Raw genomic sequence first — 20,178 nt, 5'->3', positions numbered from 1 at the left:
CAATTGGATTGAGATCCGGACTATTTGCAGGCCATGACATTGACCTCATGTGTCTTTTTTCTAGGAATGTTTGCACAGTTTTTGCTCTATGGCAGGATGCATTATCATCTTGAAAAATGATTTCATCATCCCCAAACATCCTTTCAATTGATGGGATAAAAAAAGTGTCCAAAATATCAACATAAACTTGAGCATTTATTGAAGATGTAATGACAGCCATCTCCCCAGTGCCTTTACCCGACATGCAACCCAAAATTATCAATGACTGTGGAAATTTGCATGTTCGCTTCAGGCAGCCATCTTTATAAAGCTCATTGGAACGGCACCAAAAAAAAGTTCCAGCATCATCACCTTGCCCAATGCAGATTCGCTATTCATCACTGAATATGATTTTCATCCAGTCATCCACAGTCCACGATTGCTTTTCCTTAGCTCATTGTAACCTTGTTTTTTTCTGTTTAGGTGTTAATGATGGCTTTCGTTTAGCTTTTCTGTTTGTAAATCCCATTTCCTTTAGGAGTTTTCTTACAGTTCGGTCACAGACGTTGACTCCAGTCTCCACCGATTCGTTCTTCATTTGTTTTGTTGTGCATTTTCTGTTTTGGAGACATATTGCTTTAATTTTCTGGTCTTGACGTGTTGATGTCTTCTTTGGTCTACCAGTATGTTTGCCTTTAACAACCTTCCCATGTTGTTTGAATTTGGTCCAGATTTTAGACACAGCTGACTGTGAACAACCAACATCTTTTGCAACATTGCGTGATGATTTACCCTCTTTTAAGAGTTTGATAATCGTCTCCTTTGTTTCAATTGACATCTCTAGTGTTGGAGCCATGATTCATGTCAGTCCACTTGGTGCAACAGCTCTCCAAGGTGTGATCACTCCTTTTTAGATGAAGACTAACGAGCAGATCTAATTTGATGCAGGTGTTATTTTTGGGTATGAAAATTTACAGGGCGATTCCATAATTTTTCCTCTATGCTTGGTTAAAAAAAGGTAACCATTACTGACTACCACATTTTTTGTTCTTGATTTCTTTTAGTGTTTCTTAAAACCAGAAAGTTGCCATTTGAAATGACTTTAGTTTTGTGCCATGTCTGTGATCTGCCTTTTTTCTACAAAATTAAACAACTGAATGAACATCCTCCAAGGCTGGTGATTGCATAAGTTTTGCCGCCAGGGGTTGTATATACTGCAATACTCCAGTACTGCAATATATAGTGAAATTCAGTGTCTCTTATGTAGCCCAGCCAGAGGAAGGAGGATCTTCAGGACACCCCTAGACTAAAATGGTGATGCACTGGCATCCTGCAATTGTGTCACAGATGGAGGAGGGGGATTGGACCTGAACATTAAATCTATTTTCATGTCACTGTCGAGATTCATAACTATCTAAACGGTTAAACAGCAACAATTAGATCTGTTAGAGAGGCAGGTTTCTAGGTCCGCTCCATACACCCAATGTAGGATATGCAAGCAAGTCCTTTGTTGTGTTAGAAGAAGAAAAACGTCACACGTGAGAAGGCCCTTTGACTATAATGGCAGTCTGTAGGATTCCAAATAAAAATGGACTTGTCAATGGCATCTTCGGCAGCCAGGAATATATTCAAGAAGAGTTTTAATTCCACTCACAGACAATAGATAAAACTGTGCACATCACACCCATTAAAACGTCAGCAGCATCTCAAGTTTTACCCAGATGAAGCAGAACTAGGCGAAACTTGAGTTGGGGGAAGATTTTTAAGGTTGTAATATATGCATTTTTATAAAGTGTTTACAGATTTGAGATTGTTCCCTGGGCAAAGACCATGGTGTCTATGAACAAAGAAAAAGTGCATGTGGTCAGAAACAGGAGGAACAAGGACCACCACCGATAATTTACGCTCAAGGAAAGAGGAGGCTCTCTAAGTTTTGAAACTCAATCAAGTGAAATGAAATCCTACCAACAATTATCATGGATACTGGTGGGATCTGATTACTTTTAGAAAGGGTATTCTCATTTTAGACTTCCATGGCATATCCACAATACTTCTACTAATGGCATATCCACTGTTAGGACCTGCACCTACAGGGCCTGAAGACAAGAGTACCCCATTGCTTGAAAATAAAATGTAATATTGACAACCATTCTTAAACACCAAGAGACAAGAATTGGCCCTGGAAAAAAAAAAAATGTAGGAAACGTTAGCAAATTTACGACTTCTCACCTGATACTGGCTTGACAGATGACAGTGCGGCGCTGCCACCCCTCGCCTACTGAAAAGCTAGCTAGTGTATTATAAGCCTCTGTGAGCTTGTGGATCAGAAAGCGAAGGCGGCTAGAGACCGGCGGGAACAACAGGACGCTGCAAGAAAAAACCCCCCACAATGGATAGACATTAATAATGCGGAATATTAACTGAAAATAATCAGGAAAACATATGCTGCTCACATCGAATCCACTAGAGACCATGGGGACTGCACTTGAAATCCTTATCAATACTTCCAGACAGATTTACCAGTATAATAATGACAGTGCAGCACATGATTGTGTCACCACTAATAAAGTGACTTGGCCTATATTGCTGAAGAATAAATATACAGCTAAGAAGCAAAATGCCTTTTCCACTCTTGCCAGTGGGCACTGGCTGGACTTTATTGGAGGACCAAGATGGTGGTGACCGGGAGTCTCTAAGGAAACCCCAGGATGCCAAGACACCCTGCGATTGGGTTGCTTAGGGGCTGATGTCTAACAAACCCATGGTTGCAATTGCAACTCATTGGCTCACACGATCACGGTGCAGGGGCCCAATGGGCACATTAAACGTGCGCCCTCCCCGGTTTGCATTAATTAAATGCCTCTGTCACATTGATAGCAGCATTACTTAGAGGTTAACAGCAGCACACAACAATTCATTCCACCTGATGCTGTTAGAGGGAGAAGACGCAGCCCATGCCGGCAACGACGCAGCCCCTGCTCCTGATCCGCCGTTAAAGAGAGGACCTGACATGTGATGCACCAGGACTTGTGACGGGAAGGGGATTAAAGTACAGCTTTATCATTAGGTCATTGCAGAATACAGCCTGTAGTAACTGAATGTTGTCACCAGGGGGAGACTGAACACTAGAAATATAGCTTGTGACGGGGAATGTACTCAGTGTACAGAATCCTGCAGATCGGAGTCTGCACTGTACAACATGAGGCATGAGCTCCATTATCACTGGCTTCATTATAGCAAAGACAACGTTTGCATCATTAAGCGCTTCCCATCTTTAAGACCCTATAATCCATCGTGCACCATGACTAATGCATTTTTATGGGATCTGAAGGTAAAGGCCATTTCCACAACTTAAGCGAAGGACTAAAAATCCTAAGAACAAACACACGAAATGCAATCAATTTCCAAAATGGCTTGCTGCTCTGCATATCTCCCCTATAAACCTGCCTTTCAGACACTTTTGTAGACTTGGTTGCCATGGCTAGGTGCTGTAGTTCTTTTAAGACAGGTGGCACATGCTCAGTAGATACCGGCTATCCTTCTATAGTGGGCATCCTCTTACGTGGCATGGGATGGACATGGGCGCTGTGCACCCACTCATGTGCGAGGAGGAACAGCTCTCCTCAAACTGGGCTTGAACATTTCTGTCCATATGGGTTATAATGGACATCATGTGCCTACAAATACAATATAAACACAAGTGGGCCTATATGTATACTGCCTGATGGGTTTGGCTTTATCTGGACCTTTGGGGCCAGTACTGTATCAGAGCAGAGCCTCAGTTATTCTATTTACAAGTCATATTCACGAGCCGTTATCTGCTGCTATAAGTATACATTTGAGTAAAATAAATAATGCATAAAAATCGACCAGCAATGAACACTCTGCAATGCATAGAAGAGGACAGTTGGGGCCGGTGGCATGTCTGACCCTGTGGTCTGTACTCCGATGCTGCTCGCAGGGGGAACGATGGCCACAGCAGCATCGGAGGAGCGTATGTGCACTCAGCCAGCATGCTGCGTTTTTTTCTGAGCGGAAACGCATTCCAGAAAAAAAACGCAGCATGTTCATTAATCTGCGGAATCGCGGGGATTCCGCACACATAGGAATGCATTGATCAGCTATGCCCACCATGTGGGAAGTAAGCGGATCATGTGCGAATGGTACCCAGGGTGGAGGAGAAGAGACACTCCTCCACAGACTGGGCACCATATCACTGTTAATAAAAAAAATAAAAAAAATAGGGATTTTTGTGTACTCACCGTAAAATCCTTTTCTCCGAGCCATTCATTTTGGGGACACAGACCGTGGGTGTATGCTGCTGCCACTAGGAGGCTGACACTAAGTGATACAAAGAAAGTTAGCTCCTCCCCTGCAGTATACACCCTCCTGCTGGCTCTCAGCTAACCAGTTCGGTGCAAAAGCAGTAGGAGATCAAGAACAACATATGAGCGTATAGCATGTCACATTACATATGAGAGTATAGCATGTCAAATTATAGAAAGAAGCACAAACTAATAATAGGGAGGGAGCTGTGTCCCCCAATGAATGGCTCGGAGAAAAGGATTTTACGGTGAGTACACAAAAATCCCTATTTCTCCTTCGCCTCATTGGGGGACACAGACCGTGGGACGTCCCAAAGCAGTCCCTGGGTGGGGACAACATCAGATCAGGCCGGTGTAACCACTACTTACAAGTGCGTCACCGCGGTCTGCAGAGTCTGCCTGCCCAGACTCACATCTGTGGAAGTGTGGGAATTATAGTGCTTCAAGAATGCATGCGGACTGGAGGAATTCGCAAGCTTGCAGCCGTGCTTGCCGACGTCTGGTGTCTACAGCCCTCAAACAGGGAGATAGGCTGACATCTAGCACGGAAGGACTCCTGGATGGTGAAAAGAATCCACCAGGCTAACATGGCTGATGAAATGGCTAAACCCTTCCTGTGACGTCAGTAAGCCGTCTTACCATCGAGAAGCCCAAGTAAAGTGTCCAACCTTCAGAAGGACGCCGTCCTCGATACGTACCCACTCGGAGCACTCACTTCTTCCAGATTATGGAGAACCCATTTCGTTTTGTGGACTGGAGCCGAAAGAGATGAGAGAAGGATGATGCCCCTGCGACAGAGGGAATACAATACCACCTTGGTAACGAGGGAAGGAAATGGCCTGAGGGCTACCTTGCCTTGATGGTAATAAGGAAAAAAGTCTGAAAGAACAGAGCGGCAAGCTCTGAAGACTCATCAGGATGACAGGAACGCAGAGAAAAAAGGGGAGCGACCTTCCCTGATAGTAAAGTCTGTCCGGGTCAAAAAAGGAGTCTACTGTAAGATCCCCAGGACAATTGTCCCACAGATCTAACGGTACGCCGTAGGGAAGAACTACAGGTGAAGACTCCCTGCTAGAAATTCCATATTCGCAGTTTTGTCGCAATAAGACGGAAAAAATACTAGTACGGCAAGCGAGAGAACCTGACATTGTCAGTGCGGGTCTCCCGGGATCACTGGGGCCCTTCCTGCTTCCAAAAAGATCTCAGAAGTAGTGGAAGAGGGGTTATGGAGATTGGTACCATGGAAGAACAGCGCATGCACTGCGATGGTCTTGGATCTCGAGGTCAAACCATGAACTGGAGTACATTGGTGTTCAATTTGGACGCCATCTGACCTATATCTGGAGTACTCCAGGGAAGGCAGATCTTATGGGAGACTTCGAGTGAAGTTCCCACTCACTTGAGGAGAAACCCCGACGGCTGAATATGTCTGCCGCCCAGTGTTCTACTCCAGGGATATGTACTGCTGAGATCACCGAGTGATAGATCTCGGCCCATCAGAAAGTGCGAGGTACCTCGGCCATGGCGCTTGACTGTGGGTACCTGCTAGATGGTTGACGTATGGCGCAGTCGTGGCATTATCCAATTGAAGACGGATGGTTGACCCGCCTGAAGGCAGTGGACCTGCTGTAGGATTAGCCGTACCGTTCGGATCCCCAGAGCAATGATCAGGAGAAGAAGACTGGCATTGGAATTCACTAATAACCATTGGACCAGGAGAAGGCTCTGGATGAGGAAGGAGCTCAGAGACTGCCCTTTGAAAGCCTGATTGACTTGCTGAAAACGAGCGGAGCGAAAGAAACTGCTTCCATTGTCGTCTTTTTCCCCAGAACCCTCCTAGCGAATTGAATGAACCGAGGGAATGAGTGACCAAATGCACGAGCTCCCTGTTGAAGGGCCACGACCTTCCTGTTGAAGGGCCACGACCTTGACTCGAGAGAGGATTACCATCCTTCTTGTGCAGGATCATCCTCAAAAATTATCTGGTGGGCTGGGAATGAGGAAAAAACTTGTCTAAGTTTAGTTGCTAGCCCAAGTGAGAGGGTATTGCAAGTGATATAGACGACTCAGCATAGTCCTGGAAGAGCGGCTAGAAAGTCGACCAAATAGGGCAGGACGACCATGCTTCTGGGGTGCCAAGAGGCACATGACAACCGCCATGACCCTTGCGACCACTCTGGTGCGGTAGCCAGGCTGAAGGGCAAGGTCGTGACTTGAAAGTGCTGTTTGCGAATGGAAGGCAAAGGGATTATTGTAGAGGGGAAAACCAGGAATGTGAGGGTAAAAATCCCGAATGTCGATGGATGCCAGAAACTGCACGTTTCTGTTGAAGTAATGGCTGAGCAACTCCATTTGAAAAAGGAGGACCTTGTCAAAGGTTGTTAGAAGTTTGAGGTCCAGAATCGGTCTTACTTTTCATTCCCTTTTTTGGAACCAAGATCCCTTAGATCTAGACTGTCCTGGACAACGCTTCCACTGCTGGTTGGGTCTGTAGAAAAGATATGATCCCTTGTTAGTCTCCCGCTCAGAAGATTTGATTGGCCAGCTGTACTGTCTTCGGGGAAAGGTTACTTGTGTGAATCGAAGTAGTTAAGGTCTCTGACCAGGAGACTATTGGTCCAGCAACCCATGTGGCGGCTAAGGAAGGGTAGAGCGCTGATCCCGAAGCCACAAGACGGAGCAAACCAGATTTGCTATCCGACCGTCTGTGGTATTTTAATTGATGATACATCGGGCAGGGACACTGGTAGGTATACCACAAGAAATTCTACCCGGTTAGTCTGCCAAGTGGCAGAATGCGGGGCTGCATCCAGCAGGTCAGGAAAATACAGTCACTTGCCATCGTCATACAGAGTAGAAAATTAGGAACCCTCGATCCACCATCCTCTTAACAGGGAGGAATCGTCCGCTTTCTTGCATCAGCCGCTAAATAGTGGTGATACAAAGGGGGGGTGCTCGGACGCCAGGGCAGGTTGTCTGGCGATAGGCCTGGATGCAGAAGAGGATACATGGAGGCGACACTGCATGTGCTCGTCTGTTGATGGTGTGGGGGGGGGGAAATCGGTGCCGTTTAAAGGACCCGTCGCCCTTAAAAATCAGACCAGGTATGGCATCCGACGTAGAGGCTTCTGTCCAGGGAACCGCTCGTCAATTTGTTGATGATATAAATAGGAGAGTTCCTCTTTTTCTGAAGCTCTGGCAATCCAGGGCAATATCTGATCCATATTCAGAGCGGTGTTCTCAACAAATCATAGGGGAGAGATTAGGAAATTAAACCTTCCGTTTTCTAGACGCCTGTACATTTTAGAATACTTGCGGCCCCTGCTAGCCGACGGCTCCCATTGTAGGAGAGGGACCGTGTATATCGGTCCTGCGAGCACTCCGAGCCACAGAGGGTTCACAGAGGGTTCACAGAGGGATTCAATCTCTTGGTCAGATAAACCATGGGTTGCGGTTAGTGACAAAGTCCACTGAGGGGGACTAGGTACTCTGAGATAAACTGGGATCAGCGGCGGAGGGCTCCAGAGCTCAGTTAGGGTGACCAGCTTCGCATTGAACATGTGCCCTTAAGACCAGTGAATACTGGTCATGCGCCTTTAAGACCAGGGAATACTGGTCTTGTGCCTTTAGGGGGGCATACTGTTTATGTGCCTTTAAATGGTCATGTGCCTTTAAGAACCAGGGCCTACTGGTCATGTGCCTCTAAGACCAGGGCCTACTGGTCATAAGCTTTTAAGACCAGGGCATACTGGTCAGGTGCCTTTACGACCAGGGCATACTGGTCAGGTGCCTTTACGACCAGGGCATACTGGTCAGGTGCCTTTACGACCAGGGCATACTGGTCACGTGCATAAGACCAGGGCATACTGGTCACATGCCTTTAAGACCAGGGCATGCTGGTCATATGTCTTTAGGACCGGGGCATTCTTCAAGGATTACGCCAGAGGTGAAGCCCCTTGAGGGGAACTAGGTACTCTGGGAAGAGCCGGGATCTGCGGCGGCGGAGGGCTCCTGAGCTCACTTGAACTAAGTACTCTGGGAAAGGTGACCGGCTTCTGGTGGGTCATTACTTAAAGAGCAGAGAATGCTGGTAAAGTGCCCCTTTTAAACTAGGCTGGTCATGTGTTTTAACAAAGCCAGGGAAAGCTGGACATGTACCTATAAGCCCAGCGACTACTGGGCATACGTCTTTAAGACCAGGGAATGCGGTCATGTGCCCTTAAGACCCGTGCCTTTAAGACCGGAGCTTGCTGGACAACCAGAGATTGCAGGTCTTAAGTATTAAAAAATAGGGAACGCTAGTCCCTTTATGCTGCCGGGGTGCGTGCGGGGGAGGGGTGCGGAGGGAGGATTCTCCTTACCGAGATTCTGAGTCCCCCGTCTGGAATAGCGCTGTCTTCAGCGCTGAATACCGCCGGTGCGATGCAGCAGCCACTTCCGGGTGAGCTCGTGTCCGGCAATGGCAGGAGGATGAAGATGGCCACCGAGAATAGACCTCTCGTCCTGAATGAGAGGCGCCTGAATAGGGGGGGCGGAGCCTGAAGTGCGGCCTAGCAGGAGTTCCAGGTTGAGGCCTACACAAACCCGAAGCCGGGGGCTAAATTTTGAAGCCAGCCGGCGCCGAACGAGGGAAAATGCGCAGAGCCCTCCAACCACTCGAGTCCCGGCACATACCCCAGTATGCAGCTCTGTTCAGCAGGTCAGAAGGTAGAAAAAAATCCTCTGCTGTTGCTGCTGTTTGGACGGTGCAGGAATAAGAGAAGTCCTCAATCCATCGTCCCTTTAGCAAGGAGGTGGAGAGGAACCGTCCGCCTCCCTGTACCATCCGCTCTTGATAGTGGTGGTGCAGTGGGGGCTGCTCGGACGCCACGCTGGAGAGCGCCTCTGTACAGCCGAGGGTAAAACCTGGTGGTCAGGGCTGATGTCCGGCAATAGGCCTGGCTGCAGAAGAGGATACTGGAGGAGACACTCCAGTGCTCGTCTGATAAGGGAGGGGGGAGATCGGTGCCCTTGAAGGGGCCCGTCGCCCCTAGATTCAGCTCAGGCAGTGGCTTCCCACGTCGCAGGAGAAGATACGGAGAGGTAAAACTCCCGTGCTCGCCTGTTGTTGGTTCGGGGGAGATCGGAACATGAAAGAATCCGTCGCCCCTTCGTCCGATGTAAAGGTAAAAGTAAAAAGAGTTCTTTGGGTCTGAATAGCAGACCCGTCCGTGTGCCTCCTTCGGACACTAAGCAAGAACTGGTTAGCTGGGGGCCAGCAGGAGGGTGTATACTGCAGGGGAGGAGCTAACTTTCTTTGTATCACTTAGTGTCAGCCTCCGAGTGGCAGCAGCATACACCCATGGTCTGTGTCCCCCAATGATGCGAAGGAGAAATAGGGATATACTCACCTTCCGATGGCCCCCGGAGTCCCCCGCCTCTCAGCGGTGCACGCGACGGCTTCCTTTCCCAAGGATGCTGTGTGCGAAGGACCTGCGATGACGTCGTGGTCACGTGACCGTGACGTCATCCCAGGTCCTTCGCACACAGCATCACTGGGAACGGAAGCCGCCGTGTGCACCGCTGAGGAGATCGGGGGCCGTCAGAAGGTGAGAATAACAATTTTTTTATTTTTTTTAAATTATTTTTAACACTATCTTTTACTATTGATGCTGCATTGGCAGCATCAATAGTAAAAAGTTTTCCAATCAGAGGCTACAGATCGCTTGGAAAATGCTAGCATTCTGCAAGCTAACTACGCTTGCAAAACCCTAGTGTTTAGCGGGAAAACGCATGCCAATTCCGCATGCAATATACAAGCAGCAGGAGTTGCGGAATTGCCACGGAAATTCTGCAACGTGTGCACTTAGCCTTATACTTACTTTCCCGGCGCTCCCTTGCAGCGTCGTTCCAATGCCAGCAGCTGCTTTATGCTCGTAAGCAGCGCATCGCAAGGATGTCATGCGCTGCTTGCATGCCAAAGAGCAGCTGCTGGAATATTCGCTGCTCTGAACACCGGGACTGTGTGTGCGGAAAGCAGTGAGTATTCATTGCTCTTTAGTAGCATGCAGTATCAGCCAGAGCCTTCCTGCAGCTGCCGGCGGTCATTTGTACTGCTAATAAGAGAAATGAATATTCACCGCATTCCACGCCAATAACAGTCCCGGTGTGTAGAGCAGTGAGTATTCCGGCAGCTGTCCTTCGGCTTGCAAGCAGTGCATGACGTCCCTGCGATGTGCTGCTTACAAGCATAAAGCAGCTGCTGGCATCGAAACAAGATGCTGTTTTCTGATGGGGCCACGCCTACTAGGATAAGGGTGGGGGCCATGCATACCAGGATGCCATTAAAGAGAAATAAATATTCATTGCCCCTCATGCCATGGGTGTAGAATGCAGTGAATATTCATTTCTCTTTAGCAGCGGGCACAGGTTTAGCCGCAGCAGCCGGCTCCTGCCTCCTGTGACCCGCTGCTCCACCAATGCCGCTCCCCCCACAGTCAGAGTCAGCACATCCGACTATAAGATGCACGCCCCATTTTGCGGGGAAAAAAAAAGCGTCTTATACTCCAAAAATTATGGTACTTTGCAATTTTAACCATTTATGAACATTAGACGATCTTTTAACCCCTTTCTGACAACGGGCATAAAAATACATCGATGTCGGAGTCTCTCCCTCACTCTGACAGTGGCATTTAACATGTGCTTCCAGCAAGCACGCCGGAAAACCCACCTATCGGCAGTTGTGTCACATGAAAGCAGGTCACCGGTGGATTGGCATGACAACCAGAGGTCTCCAGCAGACCTCTATGGTTGTCACTGCACGGTGGTCGGCACTCATAGCAAGTCAGCATTTCTGCTACATACAGGTAATCTGATCATCGCCTGTATGTAGCTGAGCTGATCGGGTTATGGCAGCTTCTAGTCTCCCATGGAGACTATTGAAGCATGCCAAAACTAAAAAACAAAAAGGCTTTTAAAAATAAATATGTTAGTTCAAATAACTCCCCTTTTGCCCCAAAATAAAAATGGAAAAAAGCAACTCAAGCACACACATATTTGGTATCACTGCTTTCAAAATCGCACGATGTAAAAAAATAGAAAACATTTTTTTTTAACCCGATCGCTAAACGGCGTAACGAGAAAAAAAAAAAAAAAACTCAAAACGCCAGAATTGGTGCATTTTTTTAAAATTTTTTTTTTATTTTAAACAAACTGGAATTTTTTTTTCACCACTTACCGTATATACTCGAGTATAAGCCGAGATTTTCAGCCCATTTTTTTGGGCTGAAAGTCCCCCTCTCGGCTTATACTCGAGTCATACCCAGGGGTTGGCAGGGGAGGGGAAGCGGGGGCTGTCTAATTATACTCACCTGCTCCTGGCGCGGTCCCTGGCTTCCCTGGCAGCTTCTTCCTGTACTGAGCGGTCACATGGTACCGCTCATTACAGTAATGAATATGCGGCTCCACCTCCCATAGGGGTGGAGCCGCATATTCATTACCGTAATGAGCGGTAACGGTGACCGCTCAGTACAGGAAGAAGCTGCTGCGCCGGTGAAGCCAGGTACCTGCACAGCGCCAGGAGCAGGTGAGTAAAATGGGGAGCGCTGCGCTGCGCAATATTCACCTGCTCCTCGTTCCGGCGCCGCTCCGTCTTCAGCGTCTTCTGCAGTGACGCTCAGGTCAGAGGGCACGGTGACGTGGTTAGTGCGGTTGTTGAGCACTATATTGGGCAAGTGTCTGTATGGGGCCATAACATTTGTGCAGCACTATATGGGGCAAGTGTCTGTATGGGGCCAAAACGTTTTTGTAGCACTATATGGGGCAAGTGTCTGTATGGGGCCAGAACGTTTGTGCAGCACTATACGGGGCAAGTGTCTATATGGGGCCATAACGTTTGTGCAGCACTATATGGGGCAAGTGTCTGTATGGAGCATCTTATGGGGCCATAAAGTTTGTGCAGCTCTATATGGGGCAAGTGTCTATATGGGGCAATTAAGTTTGTGCAGCACTATATGGGGCAAGTGTCTCTATGGAGCATCTTATGGGGCCATAACTTTTGTGCAGCACTATATGGGGCAAGTGTCTGTATGGGGCAATTAAGTTTGTGCAGCACTATATGGGGCAAGTGTCTGTATGGAGCATCTTGTGGGGCCATAATCAACGTTTGTGCAGCACTATATGGGGCAAGTGTCTGTATGGAGCATCTTATGGGGCCATAACATTTGTGCAGCACTATATGGGGCAAATGTGTCTATGGAGCATCTTATGGAGCCATAATCAACATTTGTGCAGCATTATATTGGGCAAATGTGTCTATGGAGCATCTTATGGGGCCATTATTAACCTTTATGCAGGATTATATGGGGCATATTTTAATATGGAGCCTCTTATGGGGCCATCATAAACTTTATGGAGCATTATATGGGGCTCCTGATTCAATATGGATATTCAAAAACACTTAACCTACTGATGTCTCAATTAATTTTACTTTTATTGGTATCCATTTTTACTTTTGACATTTACCGGTAGCTGCTGCATTTCCCACCCTAGGCTTATACTCGAATCATTAAGTTTCCCCAGTTTTTTGTGGCAAAATTAGGGGGGGTCGGCTTATACTCGAGTATATACGGTAGATAAAAAAAAAAAAAAAGAACCTATACATGTTTGGTGTCTATGAACAGTACAGTTGAGCAAATTTGCTCGGGTTCCTGCTTATTCGACAAGCTAAAGTGCTTACCAAATAAGAATAAGCTGCAGAGGGAACCCGGCTTCCTGGATCGCGTTGGCGGATCAGCTGCATGTGTCGTGGCTGTATGACAGACCTCAACAAACAGGATCTCCATGCATGTGTTGTGCCTGTCACATAGCCACGACACATGCAGCCGAACAGCAGATCAGCCGGCGCCATCCAGGAAGCCAGTTCCCTCTGCAGCTTATTTGGTAAACGCTATAGCTTGCCGAATAAGCAGGGACCCAAGCAAAAGCGACCCAAGCAAATTCGCTCAACTCTACTCGACATGACCTGAAGAATCATAATGACAGGTCAGTTTTAGCATTAAGTGAACATGGTAAAAGAAAAAAAAAGAAAAACTATGGGATTGCACTTTTTTTTTTGCAATTTCACCACACTTGGAATTTTTTTCCCCATTTCACAGTACATTATATGTTAAAACCAATGGTATCGTTCAAAAGTACAACTCATCCAGCAAAAAATAAGCCCTCACATGGCCATATTGAAGGAAAAAAAAAAAAAAAAAAAGTTATGGCTCTGGGAAGAATAGAAGCAGAAAACACAAAAACGAAGATACCTCCGGGGGTTACTTCGTGCTACTACAGACATGCCCAATCAGCACACCAGTGTTTTAGGGACTCAAGTAGATGGCCAAATGAGATCCTATACAGAGCAATGTAACAGCGCTGTGCTCGTTTTATTTATTTTATTTTTTCCTTGGACAGACTTTCCAAGGGGGGATGGGGAATTTGCAGCATGCCGGAGTTTGATCCAATATTCGGATTACACATGGCCGTGCAAGTCAATGAGTGCACGGAAAACAATGGACTGCACTCACTTGACATCTGAGTGCAGTGCTATTTCCGCACTCTGATTTCAGTATGTTATTTGCATAACTGTCCCAATTCTCTCGGATGCAAGGATCTATGGCAGTCTGTCCCTGCCCCAATACTGAGGCATCACCTGCAATGTTGCGCTCCTTCATCCCCCCTCCTGCACATGGTCTCAAAGCCAATCTGGGGAGACACTCCTATATAATCAGCAATATAATCCCCCTTTTGTCTTATGACGTTCCACCATCTGGTACCAAATGACCCGATTCTTGTGACGCCTAACAACTACTGACATTACTATACAGTGTGGGCAGCACGGTGGCTCAGTAGTTAGCATTGCAGTGCTGGGGTCCTGGGTTCAAATCCCAGTGATGATGGAGTCTGCGTTGCGGAATAAGATGGCGCTATACACGCAAAGCATATTAATAATAATAATACTCACGCCTTCTGGTTTCCCTGTTGGGAGACGTGGTCTAGTTCTGCACATACAAGTGTGTAAAATTCATGTTCCTCCCCAATAAGCTCCAGCTCGTCAATGAACGATGGATCCAGCACGACAGGGGTCAACATCACAAGATGAGACAAATCTGAGGAAAGACAGAAAACACGTGAATGTACAATCCTACAGAACCGCTCAGACTACGAGGTGGGCAGCGCTGAGGCGTTCTACAGGAGAAAGCCAGCAATGTGCATCATGGATTTTTTTTTTTTTCATGTGATGTGGAGGAGGCACAATGGCCCACCAGGGTCGAGGCGAATTCCCTGATGGCCAACCACCAATCTATAGAAGTATTTGTGCCCAGCACCCTTGGCTCACCATACACAGACACCTCATCATTCATGAAGCAGAGGAGAATTAATGAATGAGGATGTAATATTTGCATTTAACTGAACAGTGGCCCCCACTGCCAATAATACTGATGGGCCCTGTGCGCCTCAGTCCAACCCTAGGAGGGGGGATTATCATAGCAAAATAACCATGCATATGACATGAGTCCCATTAGTACGGGTCCAAAACCAACGGGTCCACACAGGGATTTCAGGTTCACATTTTGTCAACATGCAGCAAAACGTACGACAAAAAACACAAACAAACAAAAAAAAAAACACACAAAAATTATGGGTAAGGCTTTCGTCTAATACCAGGGTACATAACCTCTCCCTTCCCCTGTCATGCCTCATTCCTTATGCCCTTTATTAAAGAACAACATACCCTTTTCCTGTATTTACCGTACTTGTAGATTTAATAAAATTAGAGAAAAGACGCCTGAGGTAAAAAAAACCCAGACACCTGAGGTAAAAAAGACGCCTGAGGTAAAAAAAAAACCCAGACACCTGAGGGTGGCCTATCTGGGGTTGATATACCAGTTAATAAATAAATGTATTTACATATGGGAATGCCCCCCACCCCACCTTATGTGGGGCACGATGTATGAGATAATGACAAAAGAAAAAAATAAAGGAAAATAAGTGTAATGGGAACACGATTAAAAACATTTTTGTGACATTTTATGGTCCTGATTTTGACATATCGTTAAAGCAGGTATTGCACGACATTTTGCTTCCCTCCACACGTCAAAATCAAAGAATAAAATAAATAATCCAAACATGACAAATAAATGAGGACTCACGCATCATGAAGAAAAATGGCAAATTTTTTTTATGCAGTGCGAATAATCGTAAATTGTGCTCAGTCTAAAGTAGTGGAAAAATGGCCTGTTCTTGATCTAGTTAAGGGGTTTTGGCCTAATTTTACACATCTTACTTTTAGGAAAAAATTTGGCACCCAAAAAAAATAAAATAAAAAATAGTGAATACCTTTGTGCATCCTAATATACCAATATGTGAGTCAGGACTAGCCCACTCCATACAATGCAGATGCCAGCTGTGTTATACAGCCAGCATCTATCTCAAAGGCCTCATTCACAAGGTCAGTATTTTACCTCAGTATTTGTAAGCCAAAACCAGGAGTGGGTGATAAATACAGAAGTGGTGACGTGTTTCTATTATACTTTTCTTCTGATTGTTCCTCTCCTGGTTTTGGCTTACAAATACTGAGGTAAAATACTGACCAGATACTGTGTGTGTGAACATGGACTTACAGCAGGGACTGGAGACTGCTCTAATTACTGCCATCTAATCAATTAGGTCCGCTATCAATCACTGATGGCTGCATTTGAACAGTTGATTGTTGGTCCTCACGCATTTTGGCGCAATCATCATCCTCCCCAGTGACACAATCACAGGGTGTCCATGGGCTGCCATTGTAGTCCCCGATTTCTGCCATGATTAGTCTAAGAAGCCCAGCTGTAGGAGAACATCAAATTCCACTATATACTGCAATACGGTGGGATCACAACACTGAGTACAAGCGAAGAAACGATCTTAAGGTTTAGTCTTCTAGGGAGTTGCACTTATACAAAGTAATAAAAAAATTATAATATTTTAAAAATTATTTATTTTGAGTTGAGAAATGGTATAAACATATCTAGTATCATTAGGTTTGGAAAAAAGTACTAGGAAAAAAAAAAAGTTAGCAAAACAAAAAAAAAAAAAAATTTGTGTTTTTTTTTTTTTTTTTTTAAACTTTTTAAAATTGCTGAAGGAAACACAAAAACCCACATCAATATATAGGTTTGGTATTGAATGTCTAGGTCAATTTTACCACACAACGAAGGCCCTAAAAAAACTTTTCCAAAAGATTGCAGTTTTTAGGCCTCACGTAGAATTTTTTCACACTGAAAGCAGCTCTTAAGAGAAAAAAAAAACTCGCATGCAAAAAACGTACAATTCACATGTAGAGACTCCAATGAAGAGAAAATCCCAAACCTGGAACACATACGGCCCCCGGACAGTGAGGACACATTTACGGCCTGGGACCCGCGCGCCGACCCCGGACAGCGAGGGACCCGCGCACCGACCCCAGACAGACAGGGACCCGCGCACCGACCCCGGACAGACAGGGACCCGCGCACTGACCCCGGACAGACAGGGACCCGCGCACCGACCCCGGACAGACAGGGACCCGCGCACCGACCCCGGACAGACAGGGACCCGCGCACCGACCCCGGACAGACAGGGACCCGCGCACCGACCCCGGACAGACAGCGACCCGCGCACCGACCCCGGACAGACAGCGACCCGCGCACCGACCCCGGACAGACAGCGACCCGCGCACCGACCCCGGACAGACAGCGACCCGCGCACCGACCCCGGACAGACAGCGACCCGCGCACCGACCCCGGACAGACAGCGACCCGCGCACCGACCCCGGACAGACAGCGACCCGCGCACCGACCCCGGACAGACAGGGACACGCGCACCGACCCCGGACAGGGACACACGCACCGACCCCGGACAGACAGGGACCCGCGCATCGACCCCGGACAGACAGGGACACGCGCACCGACCCCGGACAGACAGGGACACGCGCACCGACCCCGGACAGACAGCGACCCGCGCATCGACCCCGGACAGACAGGGACCCGCGCATCGACCCCGGACAGACAGGGACACGCGCACCGACCCCGGACAGACAGGGACACGCGCACCGACCCCGGACAGACAGGGACACGCGCACCGACCCCGGACAGACAGGGACACGCGCACCGACCCCGGACAGACAGGGACACGCGCACCGACCCCGGACAGACAGGGACACGCGCACCGACCCCGGACAGACAGGGACACGCGCACCGACCCCGGACAGACAGGGACACGCGCACTGACCCCGGACACGGAGGGACCCCGGTACCACCATGGATTATGGAGCAGCAGGGCTGCACCACATGGAGTCATTCATTTTCTTTAGGTGAAGTTTCTTAAAACTGGAACTGATGCCCATAACAACCAATCAGATCGCAGCTTTCATCTTTCTAAAGCTTACTGAGAAAGAAGAGCTGGAATCTTTCAGGCTGCTAATCCAGGGTGACTGTTCCCGTCTGGATAAGTCTCCCCCATTACTTAGGACACTTCTATGGAGTGGCAGAAGAGCCAGAAAAGAGACACAATATAATAGGTCACCAAAAGCGCTACAGATGGAAGGAAACTACACTTCCCGGCATGCACTGGGCGGCGAGGATGGCTGGGGCCTTCAATTGAACAGCTACTTCTACGGCCGCTTCGTCCCCAGGCGGTACGTGTCTTACACCGGGGCCTGCGGGCTGTCTGTCTCTGGCGCTGGACTGTCTCTTTCCCTGGAGACCTTGTTACGGCACAGAAGGGTCTCCTGTAATTCAGCGTCTCTGACTTGTCCTTGAACTTGCACAGCGACCTCTGGTGGTGCCTCTTATTTTTATTGGCGTGGTCACAGCGCCACCTAGTGCTTGGTGAAACAAATATAAAAGGGAAAAAATACGTTTCTGAATTCTGAGGGGCTCAAGCAAGATTATTTTAAGCCCTTAACGACCAGAGGTATTTTTGTTTTTTGCATTTTCGTTTTTTGCTCCCCTTCTTCCCAGAGCCATAACGTTTTTTTTTTACATGATGGAGGCCGGGCTGAACTGCGGTGACCTCAGGACTGTGGGAAAATGCCAGTGATGATGTTGTAAGGTGGACGACCACCGGAGACTGACCACTGTCGCCAGAAGACGGAGTGTTGTTGTTTACCGGACCCCATTAGAAAGGACACCGCGCCAGCCGTTGACGGTGCTATTCACTTTATGAACTGAGGAACCAGTGACTTTCATCGGAATCGCGTGATCTGTACCGTTGTTCTTCTACTCACCATATCCTTTTGCCATTTATACTGTTAATCCCTTGTTTAACCCTTTACCTCCCTGCGTGGAGTATTCCCCTGTAAAATAAAACTGTTACCCGTTGCTCTGCCTCCTGCCCATCACTGCATCCCGCGTTCCTGCGATATTTACAATGTCTCCGGTGGTGAATGAGGCTCCGCTCTCAGCAGCTCATTCACCAGTGGTTTTCAGCCAGGACGGTCGCATCTTGGCACAGTCCGGGTTGAAAGCTATTTAGCCCCCAGATACGGATTACGACGTGGGACACAACGATGGACAGGTATGGGTATATTGTTTTTTTTATTTTAATTTTATTACAGGACATTGAGGGAATTAGGTGATGCAGTAAGTATGGTTTAATTTATTAAAGGAGTCTGTGTCATTTTTTTCAAATAAAGGATTTTATTATGGCTGTGTCTTTATTTAACATATAACTATAGGATTAGTAATGGATAGGTGTCTTATAGATGCTTCTCCATTTCTAAGCCATGGGTTTGATGTCTCCTGATATTAGAGGTGACATCAAAGTCAACCCCAGAAATATTAACCCCATTTGCCACCGCTACAGGGCAAGTGGGAAGAACAGGGCAAAGTACCAGAATTGGCGCATCTAATAGATGTGTCTTTTCTGGGCAGCTGCGAGCTGCTGTTTTTAGGCTGGGGGAGGGGGGTCAATATCCATGGCCCCTTACCAGCCTGAGAATACCAGCCCCCACCTGTGACCTTAAGCAAGGCTGGTTGTCAAAAATGAGGGGGGACCCAAACCGTGTTTTTAATTATTTATATAATTTAAAAAACAGCATGGGGACCCCAACCTTGCAGAAGCTGACAGCTTAGGGTTGCAGCCCCCAGCTGTGAGTTTTGCCTGGTTGGTTCAAGAAGATAAGGAGGAACCCGCGTCGGGCTTTTCATTCATTTATTTTGTTAGATCGCAGGCAGAGGCTGAGGAATACCCCGATCATCCGCTCCTGCTGTCACTATTATTAGCAGCAGCAGGTGTCGGATGATGGGAGTAAAAGTCCCCACCTGCTGTCATCGCTCGGACTTTATTATAACTTTCATCATTCTCCTATGATCGCTGGCAGAGCAGGAGAGAATGATAAGAGCCGGCTTCAGCACCTGCCACCGGGGAACAGCGCTTACAGTAGCGCTTCTTCCCCGGCGGCCATCCATGTGGTACTGAAGTGGCACACGGTTGCCACCTGTGTGCCGCAAGTATTACACCGACATGGATATCTCTGGTACTGTTTTTTTCCGGTCCCGGACATGTGAAAGAGGCCTTAGGCTGTGTGCACACAATGAAGATTTGGCGAGTTTTTGATGTTGCAGATTTTCTGCACGATTTCTGCACCTATTAAAGGGAACCTGCCACTTGAAAAAAACGCTATTAACCTGCAGATATGGGGTTAATCTCCAGGTTAATAATGTTTTGATCCTGCCTAGCACCCTCACTGAGAGCCCCACTGCCAGGGGAATATGAACTTTTCTACATCTAATGGAAGTTTATGAAACTCAACGTAAACGCAAGAGACATTGACATGTGGATCGGAAACCTGCACCGCAGGTGAGTTTATGCTGAGTAAAAAAGAAGCACA

The 20,178-nt window shown here is 47.4% G+C and overlaps 1 protein-coding gene across 1 annotated transcript in view; it reads right to left on the bottom strand.

Annotated features, from left to right (window-relative positions):
• LOC143774867 (uncharacterized) overlaps window positions 1–20,178 on the bottom strand; it is a 93,099-nt gene that overhangs the window by 23,278 nt on the left and 49,643 nt on the right. The window contains exons 2-4 of the mRNA XM_077262638.1: window positions 17,996–18,171; window positions 14,290–14,434; window positions 2,209–2,346 (exon numbers count right to left, since the gene is read on the bottom strand). Coding sequence (XP_077118753.1) covers window positions 2,209–2,346; window positions 14,290–14,434; window positions 17,996–18,171 — 459 coding nt within the window. The remainder of the gene's footprint in view (window positions 1–2,208; window positions 2,347–14,289; window positions 14,435–17,995; window positions 18,172–20,178) is intronic.

The sequence above is a fragment of the Ranitomeya variabilis genome, chromosome 5 (genome assembly GCF_051348905.1).
Source record: "Ranitomeya variabilis isolate aRanVar5 chromosome 5, aRanVar5.hap1, whole genome shotgun sequence".
Lineage (NCBI taxonomy): Eukaryota > Metazoa > Chordata > Amphibia > Anura > Dendrobatidae > Ranitomeya > Ranitomeya variabilis.
Note: the sequence above shows the minus strand (reverse complement) of the source record. Positions and strands in the feature narration are given on the sequence as shown.